The 13,224-nt window shown below is 40.6% G+C and overlaps 1 protein-coding gene across 1 annotated transcript in view; it reads right to left on the minus strand.

Moving 5' to 3' along the window:
* Nucleotides 1-1,124: 1,124 nt before the first annotated feature.
* Nucleotides 1,125-13,224, minus strand: part of LOC129332276 (lipase member N-like) — a 41,472-nt gene continuing 29,372 nt past the window's right edge. Inside the window, exons 7-9 of the mRNA XM_054983260.1 lie at nt 10,717-10,788; nt 8,165-8,236; nt 1,125-1,358 (exon numbers count right to left, since the gene is read on the minus strand). Of these exons, the coding sequence (XP_054839235.1) occupies nt 1,125-1,358; nt 8,165-8,236; nt 10,717-10,788 (378 nt within the window). The remainder of the gene's footprint in view (nt 1,359-8,164; nt 8,237-10,716; nt 10,789-13,224) is intronic.

Genomic DNA, 13,224 nt, shown 5'->3' on the forward strand with positions numbered 1-13,224 from the left:
TTCCATTCACATGCTGTTTATTCTAGCATCCCATCTACCTGTCCAATGACTTCATTTTCATTTTTTTTAAGAGCCATATTTGGTTCTGTACTGCGCTACATTTGGCTCTAGAGTCATGGGATGCAGAACCCTGACCCACAGCATCCAAAAGCCACACATATGCAACTATGGAAGATTTTATCTTTCCCAATATTTATTAAAAGAATAAAATGGTTTGCGATACAGTGTGTGAACTGTTTTAAAGCTTAGAAGGTTGAATAAATAGTCAATGACTCAGCTATTTTAGATTTTTATTTTTTGATCAACAGAGAGTGCGATCCTGATGTTAACAGAATTCAGATTTCTAAGGAAAGGAAAGGCAGAGTTTAGACACGAAGTTTCAGAGAATGTTGTTCTGCCATGTGAATTAAAACAAACTACAGCAATAAAATTAGACAGAAAGAGGAATCCAAATAAATACTGTTCCCAGCGATAACACTACAAAGGTATTTGTATTCCAAATGCAAAAGCAGTTTGCAAGAAAAGGATCAGTGTTTTTAAAATGTTTTTAAAAATGTTTAAAACAGTGTTTGATAGCATTTTTTATCATTTCAGTAATCTCTACTAGCATGTGTCCAATGGCATCAAGAAAGCAGCACTTGGGATGCTGAGAGCCTGTTTGAGAGCCAGTTTGGTATAGCGGTTAAGAGCGCAGGTCTCTAATCTGGAGAACTGGGTTTGATTCCCCGCTCCTCCACTTGAAGCCAGCTGAGTGACCTTGGGCTAGTCACAAGTTCTCTGGAGCTCTCTCAGCCCCACCCACCTCACAGGGTGTTTTATTGTGGGGATAATTATGACATACTTTGTAAACTGCTCTGATTGGGCATTAAGTTGTACTGAAGGGTGGTACATAAATTGAATGTTATTATTATTATGAATACTTCATAGACCAGAACATATGCTCAGTTGCATGAAGACATCAAAGCAACACAGTGGGATTATGTATAGTTAATGATCTCAATGAAAAGCACATAAAAGTACTCAGTTTCATCAAACCGCAACTAAGTAGTGTTACGAATGTAGTAACCATATTAGTAATGTCTGTTTTTATGTGCCCATTGATCAAGAAGCAGCTCTGACTGAGATTATGAGTATCTCTTCATTGTCTCAATGATCTTCATGTACATGCGCTCGGTTGCATCAAGTCCCCAGATGAAGTCGAGATGATTCCATTCGGGAATATGATTTTCATACACAAGATTACTAATTTGAGAGGATAACAAAGCTACATCTTCTGAATTAGTAAACAAATCCTGTCCACCAGTCCAGAGTGCAATCGGTATTTTTATATCTTCTATCTTGTAGACAGGAGGAGTTGTCTGAAGAGTTAAAAAGGGGGGATTAAAAATGCTAATTCTGTAAATGTATAACAACACAAGAACATATCACCTGAAGTTTTTATTCCAATGTTTTGAGCAGATTTAGAATTGTAAAAAGAGAGAAACCATATTTGTATTTCTTTTTTTTTTTTTTTTGAAAAATTTTTATTGGGTTAGAATCCATTATTTCCACATTTACATTCAATTTTCCCCAATTTTTTCATCTCTAACCCCCTCCCTTTCCCCCCCCTTTTTGTTGACTTCCAACAGCTTTCCAACCCTTTGTCCCCTTTCCCTTACTTTTATTAGCTTCCTCTATCTAAAACAAATATATATTCTCCATTATTCTAAGCAGTACATCCTTAACTATTTTTAACATTATATGCCCAAACTGTAAGCCTTTGTTTCCATCTTAGATAAACAATTTATCCCAATTTTTCAATTTCAGGTATTTCTATATATCATAAACCATATAGATCATACATTCGTTTATATCAAACAATTTGACTTATTCTCTCTATATATTACTCATTCTATCTTTTTATAATAGTTCTATATATCTCTCCTCACGTAGTCAATCAATTTGACCCATCTATATCTTCAGACATTCAGTTTGGTACAAAACTTGTCAGAAAAAAAAAGAAAATATTGTTAGTTAATCGCTCCTTATATTTAGTCCTTATAATTAATTATTTTCTCTATGTTCTGTTTGTTAACCTATATATATCTATATATATGTCAATCTATTAATCTGACTGCTTATTAATTCACATTTATCTCTTCTCCCCCCGGTAAAGTCTCCCCCCTCTACTTCAATACTTCAGTAGTTCTCAAACTGCCACAGTTTTCCTCCCACCTCCCATTTCTTCTCCAGGTATTGTTTCAGCTTCTCCCAGTCTGTGTTGAACTGCCCTGAGTCCAGATCTCTCAATTTTCTTGTCATCTTGTCCATTTCAGCCATATACAGCAATTTGTAAGTCCAATCTTCAATAGTTGGCACTTCTTGTACTTTCCATTTTTGCGCATACAAAAGTCTAGCTGCTGCTGTCATATAAAATATCAACGTCCTGTGTTGGGCTGGAATTCCCTCCATTCCCAAGTTCAGTAGCAGGAGTTCTGGGTTCTTATTAATTTGAAATTGTAAAATTTCACTCATTTCTCTTATTATTTCCCCCCAGTACTGCCTGGCTACCTCACACGACCACCACATATGATAGAGGGAGCCCTCATGCTTCTTACATTTCCAGCATTTATTAGAAGTATTCGAATTCCCTAGCGCAATCTTCTTTGGTGTCATGTACCAACGATAGATCATTTTATAAATGTTCTCTTTGATATTAATACATGTCGTTGTCTTCATTGTAGTTTTCCACAAGTATTCCCATGCCTCCATTGTTATTTCTTTATTAAAGTTTATAGCCCATTTCACCATTTGTGTTTTAACTATCTCATCCTCGGTATACCACTTCAACAGTACTTGGTATACCTTGGATATTCTTTTCTTATCTTCTTTAAGAAGGGTCTGCTCTAGTTCCGAATTCTCTATTCGTATACCTCCCTTTACAGAGTCTGAATTATATAAGTCTCTGATCTGTCTATACTGGAACCAATCGTAATTAGGTGATAGTTCCTCTTGTGTCTTTATTCTAAGTTTGGATGCTTCAGTTTTAGTTATTTCTTTATACGTTAAACATTGTTGTTCATTATCAACAGCTCTCGGGTCTATCACCTCATATGGAACCACCCACAAAGGGGTTCCTTCTTGTAGATAAATTCTGTACTTCTTCCAGATTATGTATAGACTTCTCCGAACAAAGTGATGCAGGAACATCGAGTTGACCTTTACTTTGTCATGCCATAAATATGCGTGCCATCCAAATATTTTTTTATATCCCTCTAGGGCTAATAGTTTCTTGTTCTTTAATGTCATCCATTCTTTCAACCAAACTAGGCAGATTGCATCATGATAAAGTCTCAGATTGGGCAGTTGCATTCCGCCTCTTTCCTTTGCATCTTGTAAAACTTTCACTTTCACTCGAGGCTTCTTGCCTGCCCAAACAAAATCTGATATTTTCCTCTGCCATTTTTCAAATTGTTTGGAGTCTCTGATGATTGGTATTGTCTGTAGCAAAAACATTACTCTTGGTAACACATTCATCTTAACTGCTGCAATCCTGCCCAACCATGACAAATTCAATCTATTCCATTTAATCAAGTCTCTCTCTATCTGAGTCCATAGTTTTTCATAATTGTTTTTGAATAGATCTATGTTCTTTGCAGTTAATTCGACTCCCAAATATTTCACTTTACTTGTTACTTCACAATCCGTTGTTTCCATTAACAATTGTTGTTTCTGCTTAGTCATATTTTTGCATAATATCTTTGACTTCTTTTTGTTAATGAAGAAACCTGCCAAGTCTCCAAACTCCTTGATCTTATCTATCACTCTTGGCATGTTCTCCAATGGGTCCTCTACAATTAACATTATGTCATCCGCAAATGCTCTGACCTTGTATGAATAGTCCTTTATTTTTATTCCACGAATTTCATCATCTTGACGTATTTGTATCATCAGAATCTCCAATACTAAAATGAACAACAATGGAGATAACGGGCAACCTTGTCTTGTTCCTTTACTTATCGTCAATTTCTTGGTCAATTCATCATTCACCACAATTGCTGCAGTCTGGTCTCTATAAATTTCCTTAATTGCTCTGATGAATCTTTCTCCCAATTGTAGCTTTTCCATAGTGGCAAACATAAAGTCCCAGTTTAAATTGTCAAACGCTTTTTCAGCGTCAACAAAGAAGAAACCAACCTCTTTGTCACAACGCTTGTCATAATATTCAATAGCATTGATCACTGTCCTTAAGTTGTCTCTTATTTGTCTGTCTGGCAAAAAGCCTGCTTGTTCCTCCTCTATGACTTCCGAGAGCCACCCCTTCAATCTCTCCGCCAATATCTTCGCAAAAATTTTGTAGTCATTGTTGAGTAGCGATATAGGTCTATAATTTTTCACATTAGTCAGGTCTTGGCCCTCTTTTGGGATCAATGATATATTCGCTTCACTCCAAGTTTCTGGAATCCTTTGATCCCTTAAAACCCCATTCATCACCTCTTTTAGGAATGGTGCCAGTTCATTAGCCATTGTCTTATAGAATTTAGCCGTAAGTCCATCTGGCCCTGGCGCCTTTCCTAGATTTGCAGATTGTATTGCCTTACTTATTTCCTCGTCAGTTACTTCACTATTCAACTTATTTCTCCAAGCTTCCGAGATTTCTGGAAGTTTGGTTTTCTCCAAATATGACGCTATTGATTCTTTGTTTACTTCTTTTTTATTATACAGCTTAGCATAAAATTTATAAAAGGCTCTACTAATGGTAGCCTGCTCCAAATACGTTTTGTTATCTTCGCAAATATTTGTATTTCTAATGCTCCAATGAAATGTGATACTGTTTGCAAAAAATGCCCTCAACTATCCCTTGCCCAAGACGTAGTGAGGTATAATATATCATATTACTCAGGGACAAGGTTAATTATATTTATAAGAACTGCACTTTTCTTGTCATTTATGCATATCAGTTGCTATTCCAGTCACATGTGATCAAGGTAATGTACAGCAGCATAACACCAACAGAACAATGTGAAACCAAAATAAAAGCATAAAGTCACAGAGAAAAGCTCTGCAAATACAAAAAAGCCCCAATCAAGCTTACCCAAACAATACTCATCTGAGTCTCTCTACATGAGACGCCTTGGCGTGTATTCGTCAAGTGTAGTGAGACGCAAGCCTGGAAGTTTAGTTTAAAAAGACAGAACTAGCAGAGATTGCTCCTCAGAGGGTTTGTTAATTTCATCTTTGCCGCCCCTAAGGTTCTATCAATTTCACCTCTCTAGTCTAACTGTTTGGGATCACAACCAGAGGGCAGTGGGGAATGGAAATAGGCTGTAGCTCTCTTCAAGAACTGGGCTTGGACCTGGAGAGGTTATAATGGGCTGAAGTTTCTCTTCTGGCATTTCACAACCTGTTCACACAGCTCCAGTGTATAGCAAAGCCTTTGCCCTGCCACCAGCTCTGTCTTTTTAAACTACCCTTCCCAACTAACACTGCATCTCCCAACATGTGTTCTTCACATGTCAGATGTCTCGTGAAGACAGACTCTGAGACACTGCTTGAAAAGTAAAACCCTTTACATGTCAGCAAAAGATGTACAGGGCAGGGGCTATCCCAAATACCTTATGAAGAAAATTTCTCCAAACATTGACCTAATATTGTAATTACTTGCATGCTTTGTGGCTTGGACAAAGTGAACAGCACAGAGAAGGGTCTTTGCCAGTTCTCTCATATCTCTTGCAACCCCCCCCCCGGTTTCCATAAGCCACTCTAGAATGTGAAGGGACCTCAGGAAAGGCATAGGATATAACACTGAGTGAGGGGGAGAGCTGCCACTAAAGTGATGGAATCATGAGAATTTGCCTTTCTCACTTATTGAAAACTGTCCAATTGGTCCAAAACATGGCAGCCAGGCTACTGTGGGGGCTGGATAAAGGGATTACATCACACCTGCATTGACTATCTGGCTGGCTGTTTCCTTCCAAGTACAATTCAAACTGTGGGTCTTACCTTTAAGGCCCTAAATGGCTTGAGAACAAACTACTTAAAAGAATGCCTCTTCCTTTACTCTTCAGCGTGCCAGCTCAGATCCTCTTTGTCAGCTGTGCTTTTTATGCCCCCTTCAGAGGTGAGGCAGGTGGCAGCCAGAGGCAGGGCTTTTTCACTGGTGGCACTTTGCCTTTGGAATGCCCCCCCCCGCCTGCCATGGCATTTGTGAGGTTCTCCTTAGGGTCAGCTTTTGGGAGAATCATGCAGTCTGGAGTGTGAGCACTGAGCAGGCAACCCCGGCTTCTGCCATGTTTGATACAGCCTGAGATATAAAATCACAGAGCCCTTGAAATAATGCAGCTTGAGCTGCATCAGAGACATTTCAGCTGGATGGGCAAAACAATTACCACTTGAATGGAATGCAAATGCAAATGCCGAGAGATTGGGTGTGATTAGTTCCTACTCCCACCCCCAAGCTGGGATGTGCAGTTAACTAACAACAAAGGTTTCCGATGGGTCAATCCCATACCTTCTCATTTCTCCTCATTTCCGTAATTTACAAACCATCCTTCATCTGATGGGCCATCAATCAGCATTGATAAATTGTAAATTTCTTCCTGGCAATATAGAAATTCATATAGCCCAGCTCTGGGAACATTAAGAATCAATTGCTTCCTTTTCCCAGCAACAGGAAGACCCCAATCTTACTCTTTTGTCGCACCCCAGTAGCAACAATCAAAGGTGCTAAAACCTTTGTCATTTTCAGGAACTGTTATGGCCTTTCATCTCAATGGCCAAGTGGGCTCCCAAGCCTCAGGACATGATCTGCTCTATAAAAACCAGAGCTCCGCCCCACCCAAATTGTACACACTTATTGGGACCCAAGTGTAGTGCCCTCAGAGTCCCCTTCTCAGAGCCTTCCTCTCTGGCCAAAGACGCAGGATGTTTAAGCTCTCTTTCTCCGTAGAGTACTCTCCTGGATAGGTAAATATATTTCCCCTCACTCTATTCCAACCTCTGGCTAATTTCCTAGGACATTGTGTGTTGGTGCTGACAATGTATTACTTCTTGTGTGCATGTATTTTCCCTTTTAATAAAGTTACTCTACTTTGGAGAACACCTGTCTCAAAAGTTTCCTTAGGGAGGAGAGGACCCCATCAACATTGATGGAGGCCCCTCTTGTTACTCTTCTAGCATAACCTTGCTCCTTGCCACTAATTCCTCTCTCTTACTTGCAAGGAGTCTCATTACAGTAACATGGAGGAGGATGGGAAGTTAGCAAAGGTGCCATCCAAAAACTGCTTAATTCACAGTTGTTTTGATCTGGTTTAACACAAACAACAAAAGATTTTCATGTGCCAAAACTATCCATCAGATTAGACCTTCAAAGCTGTAAGTGAAGAGTATTATCATTGTATCTAATTCTACATATGGCCAAAAATGAGGTTTCAAAGATCAACAGAACAGGGCTGTGAAGAGAGAAGAGGGATTTTTCTACCAATCTGGATGGACCCCCAGGTTTGCAGAAAAATCTGAACAGTGAAAAGAAAAGGTGACAAGGATTTACAAATCCCATCACTTAAAGAAGAAGTGAAACCTCACAATGGCATGTCACTAGATCAGCCACCATCTTTGGGGTGACTTAGTAGCCCCCAAGATGTTCTGGCAAGGGGATGGGTGCTAGGAGGAAAGGAAAGCAGAAGCCAGAGGAGGCAAGCAGTAAGTGCAAGGTGGGAGCTCATAGCTAGTCTGGTGATTAGCAGCCCCCAAATTACTGAGCACTGCTGGGTAGGGAAGGCAGAGGCCAGAGGTAGGTGCTGAACACTGACCATATTTGGGCTTAGAAGGAGCCTGTGGCTGGCAATGGGCTCCCTCCGAGCTCAAATGCTGTTGACATCAGAGCCTGCCTCGTCCAGCAGCCACCTTTCCCCATTCCTGGTGGCAAGAAGGATGAGGTGGTGGTGGGGAGGGAGAACCAAGAAAAGAGGGGGCAGCAGGAGGGCAAGGGGGAGGCATGGATCAGTGTCGGGGGTGAGAAGCGGGAGAAGGAGGGTGCAGGAGAAAAGATAAGAGAAGGCAGTGGGAAGAGTGGAGAAAGCTGACTGGTGGAAGAAGAAGCCAGAGGAGCAAGCAGGGACCAGTGAGAGAATTTCCTCACCAGGTTCTCACAGTTCCATGCTTGTGTTATATATTTGCTACCTACCTGATTATACTTCTGCATATTCTTTCCTTGGAAGCCGTAGTCATATGCCTTAAACTGCTTTTCAAGGAACACCTATAATTAAATCATCCATAGTTACATCATAATTACCATTAGGACCTGGGAGAGCAAGGTTTGAATGCTCACTCTGCTACAGAAGCAGTCACTGACCTTGGGCCAGTCACTCTTTCTCAGCTTAGCCTACCTCATAGAGTTGCTGTTGTGAGGGTAAAAAGAAGGCAGGGGTAATGATATAAGGTGCATTTTTCCCTACTGGGGAGAAAAGTGAGGGAAAAAAATATCCAAACAAACAAAAGCTCTGTAAGCTATCATTCCTATATATCATTGCATTGCTATAGTTGTCTGATTATGACCATTAATCTGCTGTAGCATACTTGTTAAGTGGTTGGGCTGTAAATAAGTACTTTGATGGTTTGAATCCCACTACTGCCATGAGCTCAGCAGGTGGCCTTGGGTGAGCCATTCCTCTCAGCCCCAGCTCCCCAGCTGTATTCTGGGGATAACAACACTGTTCATTGCTCTGAGTGGGGCATGAACCTGTCTATAATAGTGGCATATACCCACTATCATCATCATCATCATCATCATCATCATCATCATCATCATCATCATCTAGAATAATTTGAGCAACCGGTTTGAGATAATTTGATTTCTTTTTTCTTAGAAGTTTTAGATAGGTAAGATTATTTCATTGTTTTACTTCATTGGAAACAAGACTTCTATAAATGGTTGACCCTCGCTCTCTGGTACTAAATACTAAGCACTAGATACCAGGCATCAGACAAAGCAACTTACTGTATTTCCTAGAACAAATATCTGAAATATTTAAGAACAGAGACCTTCCTCATAATTTATATAGCTCTTCAAAATGTTCAAAGCTTCCCACTTGCAACAAATCAGTAACAATAATTGTTACTACTAGGGTTGCCGCGTCCCCCCGGCAACTGGTTGGAGATAGGAGTAGGTGCGTGGTGGGAACTTACTGGAGGATGGCACACAGTCCTTGACTCTGCATGATGATATCACTTCTGGCACAACATGAAACGAACAGTGTTGCACCAGGGCTGATTCTTTAATTGCCAAAAACATGACATTTTTTGCTCCAAATACTATGTTGTTAGCCGTGTGCTAAGGAATCGGCCTCAGCATGATGGGTCGCTCAGGAAGTGACATCATTGCATAGAGATGAGGATCACACTGTTCCCCATTTTGCTGGCCTGCCTCCTCCCACCGATTACCTGACCATAGTCAGCCAGAGGCTTTAATTGCCAGGAGTTTGCCTGCCATAAGCAGGCACCTGGCATGCCTGCTTACAAGACTGGTTCTCAAACTTTTTGAAATGAGACCCTGTTTCAAACATACTGTATATTTGGGGCTCACTTGAAATGTAACTCGAAGTTAACTTTCCCCTCCCTAACATAAAATTCAAGAATCTTTCATCAGTAACAGCAGCAGCAGCAGCAGCAGCAGCAACAACAACAGTGCTTATATACCACTATTCAAGACAGTTTTTCTTCTTGTAAACCTTTTTAATCATCTTTTTCCTTTATTTTTTGCTTTCTGCCTTTCTTATTGAGCTTTTAATTCTATGAATAATTTTTTTTTTAAAAAAAGACAGTTTAGTGCCTCACCCAGAGTGGTGAACAAGTTAGTGTTATTATATTATCCCCACAATACAGCTGTGGAGCTTGGGCTGAGAGGAGTGGCTTATCCAAGGCCACCTACTGAGCTCATGGCACTAGTGGGATTCACACCAGTAGAGTGCTGATTCGCAGCCAAACCACAGTAGAGTGCTGATTCGCAGCCTTTCCCAAGAAAAGGGAAAGGAAAGATGGGATCCCACATTGCTCTATGAGGATGCCATCACCTACACCCAAGCTTACGTATGAGACTGAATGGGACATATTGAATAATCCTTAGACTGGAATTATATGTATCATGTGTGTAAATGTCATAACTTTTTATTAAAAAGTGCTTTCAAAAGCCCTAAATTAAAGAGTACACACCAACCTAGCCATCCTTAAAAACAATGTAAATGTGCAAATATGGTTGACTAATATCTTACATGTGCAGGCTGCTCCTATGCATTTCAATAAAGGGAGCAGATACGAAAGCACACACGCTCCTTTGAGCATGCATGAGAAACAAATGGGAATGTTTTTGTGGGTGGAAGAACTCCTTTTTGATAGGCACCAGAGCTCCTGCACCCATAAATAAAGCTGGATTGGAATGATATAGTTTGAAATAGCTGCAATGTGCATGTTAATACCAGTTCCAATAGGGTAGCCATGTTGATCTGCAGCAGCCGAAACCATAGTCAGACAGCCCCAAATTTGTTGTGTCATGAGTTTTTGTGAGCCAGAGCCCATTTTGTCAAAGGTGGTGGTGACACAAGATGACAAAAGACTCTGCTTTCAAGCCAACATAGATGCCCAATACATTCCTTCTGTCTTAATTTCAGAATATAAAGAGTGTTTACATTGTGAAAACATTTCAGTAACTGACAGATGATTACATTTGAAAATTCAATATACCTGGCGCCAGTGAAGATAATTTTGTGAAGATGTTCCAGCAGGAGAATGTGCTACATATACATCTAGTCGACTCTGCAATAAAACAGTTGTTAATCATATTAAACTTGGATATATCTTCATGAATTTTTTAACCGATAGAGCTAGAATTGAATAGGATCTTGCCAGAAGCTAAGCTTGCTAACTGTTCTTTATTTTAAGGTACTTTTAAAATATAATATTAATAGAATACTCATGGAAAATAAAATAAGTTCCATATCTTCAAAAACCTGCTCATTTTAAGTTTCAAAACCATGGCCTCCCTCCCAAGATGCATCCCAGGATTATCAGAGCAATACAGCAATATATTTATTGAAATATACATAAATGGCATGGGGGAGGGGGCGTGAACCAATATGGACTCACTAGACATGCACCATCTTTCACTGAGATAGGTCTCTTTCATTGTTTTGGAGTTTTGATTGGTTCTCTGAGGTATCATTTCAGCTCTAAAGAATACTGGCATTGTTTACATTGTGAGAATATGGCTCAAACACCAAGGAAAGGTGTAAAAAAGTTCCTTTCTATTCCAATTTCGACCCCCCCCCTGCTAATCCCACATTACAGCAAAGTCAAATTGCTGTTCCCTTCTCTGTTTTCCATTGACTGGTCTGCACTAGACATGGGCATGAACAGAAAAAAAAACTGAACATGGTGTTCGTTGCCATCCACGAACAATGAACATTGATGAACATGACCTGTTCATGAACATGTTCATTGTTTGTCGTTCATGGGGGTCAGCAGGCTCTCCTCCAGCCATCAAGATCCCTACCGCACCACTCCCAGAACCCCTACCTAAGCAGGCAGCAGGAAATGTGTTAATAATAAATAATAGTTTGGCCCCAGAGCCTGGCAGCAGCCCTAGAACCTGAAGGGGTAGATCCCTACTGCACCACTCCCAGAAACCTTACCTGAGCAGGCAGCGGGAAAGGTACCAGTAATAAATAGTAGCTTGGCCTAGAGCCTGGCAGCAGCCCTGGAACTTGAAGAGGTAGATCTCTATCCCACTACACACAAAGAAAATTGAAGCTCCAATGCACTCTCCCTCTCTCTCTCTCAAAATGCCAACAGCAACTGTCTCTCCCTCACTGTCTGCAAAACCAGAGCTGGGAGCCCCCCCCCCTGCTCCTTGCTTCCTTGTAACAAATTTGGAGCTCCATACTTGAAAGGAAGACCTGCCTATCAAGCTAAATTGGGCTTAGATTGGGGTTTCCAGGGCAACAGCAGGAGTTCAGACAGAGTCCAGGCAGTCCCTGCCTCCAGTTGCCAAGGGAACTGATTGCAGGTGCCAGACTGTCTGGTTTGACGAACAGCAACAAACGAGGCTTGCAACGACCACCTGTTCATTTAGAATGGGGCCTCACGAACAGCTTGTTCACGAACAGCTGATTGGGCTGTTTGGTGGCTTTTTTAAGTTTGTATTGCTGTTCGTGCCCATCTCTAGTCTGCACACAAGAAAAAAATAGTTCAGCTTGCAGAACTTCAGAATTTCACATCTGATTAGAAATAGGTGCTGTAGCTGTTGCCTTACTTGATGATCTGGGTGCTACATTAATACAATTTGAATAATGAATCAATAGGTTATCCCGAGGAAGCTGCAATTGTTTAAAATAAACTGTTTCAGAGAATTTACAAATTACAGATTCTGCTTCCTTGTTATACTACATGGCACCCCCCAGGCCAGGGAGGAAAGAGGGAAGAAAGGAAGGAGCCCAAAGAAAAGGAGAAGTCAGATCAGGTAGTCAGGAAGAAAGGCATATAGAGCTGAGGCAAGCAATGAAGAAGCTGTGTTGCTTGGCAACATAGCCTTAGTTGGCTGTTAAGCCCAGAGACTTTTGTTAAAGGCAATTTCTACCATCACAGATGTAGTGTACTGGGAGCTTCAAGTAAAAAGGCTTTCGTAGCAAGGTTCTGTACAACTGCATTCTGATTGGCGGTGTCGTTGAGCCAGCCAGTCAGGATTCCCCTACAGACTAATGAACTAGCGAATAGGGTTTCTGGATACCGAGTGTTTGCTATTGGTTGAGTTTAATTGTGGGCATGTTCTGGAGACAAGTTGAGTGTTCTATAACTGCTGTTTTGATGTTGTGCCATGAGTGGTGATGTTCTTGTTAATAAAAGACTTATTGGAAATCACTTGAATTCTTGTACCCACTACATAAGAACAGAAGAGATTCATCTACTCCCTGGGTATCTGCTTGTTGTTGAGTAGGCCAGAGGTCTTCAACCTTTCTGAGCCTGTGGGCACCTTTGAGATTCTGAGAACCAAGATGGCTGCTGCAGCTGGTGGAGCCAACAACAAAATATCAGGAAGAGATGTTATACATAATTATTTGTGCTTCTGGATGCCTTTTAAAATAGTTTTAAAATATTTTCTTGCATCCACACCGCTTATCTTCAGTCACACAATGAAGATTCTTGTGCTATGATGGTAGCTGCTCCTGAAGCAATTCCTTTTAAATCTACACAGCC

This window comes from Eublepharis macularius, chromosome 6 (genome assembly GCF_028583425.1).
Source record: "Eublepharis macularius isolate TG4126 chromosome 6, MPM_Emac_v1.0, whole genome shotgun sequence".
NCBI classification, from domain to species: Eukaryota; Metazoa; Chordata; class Lepidosauria; order Squamata; family Eublepharidae; genus Eublepharis; species Eublepharis macularius.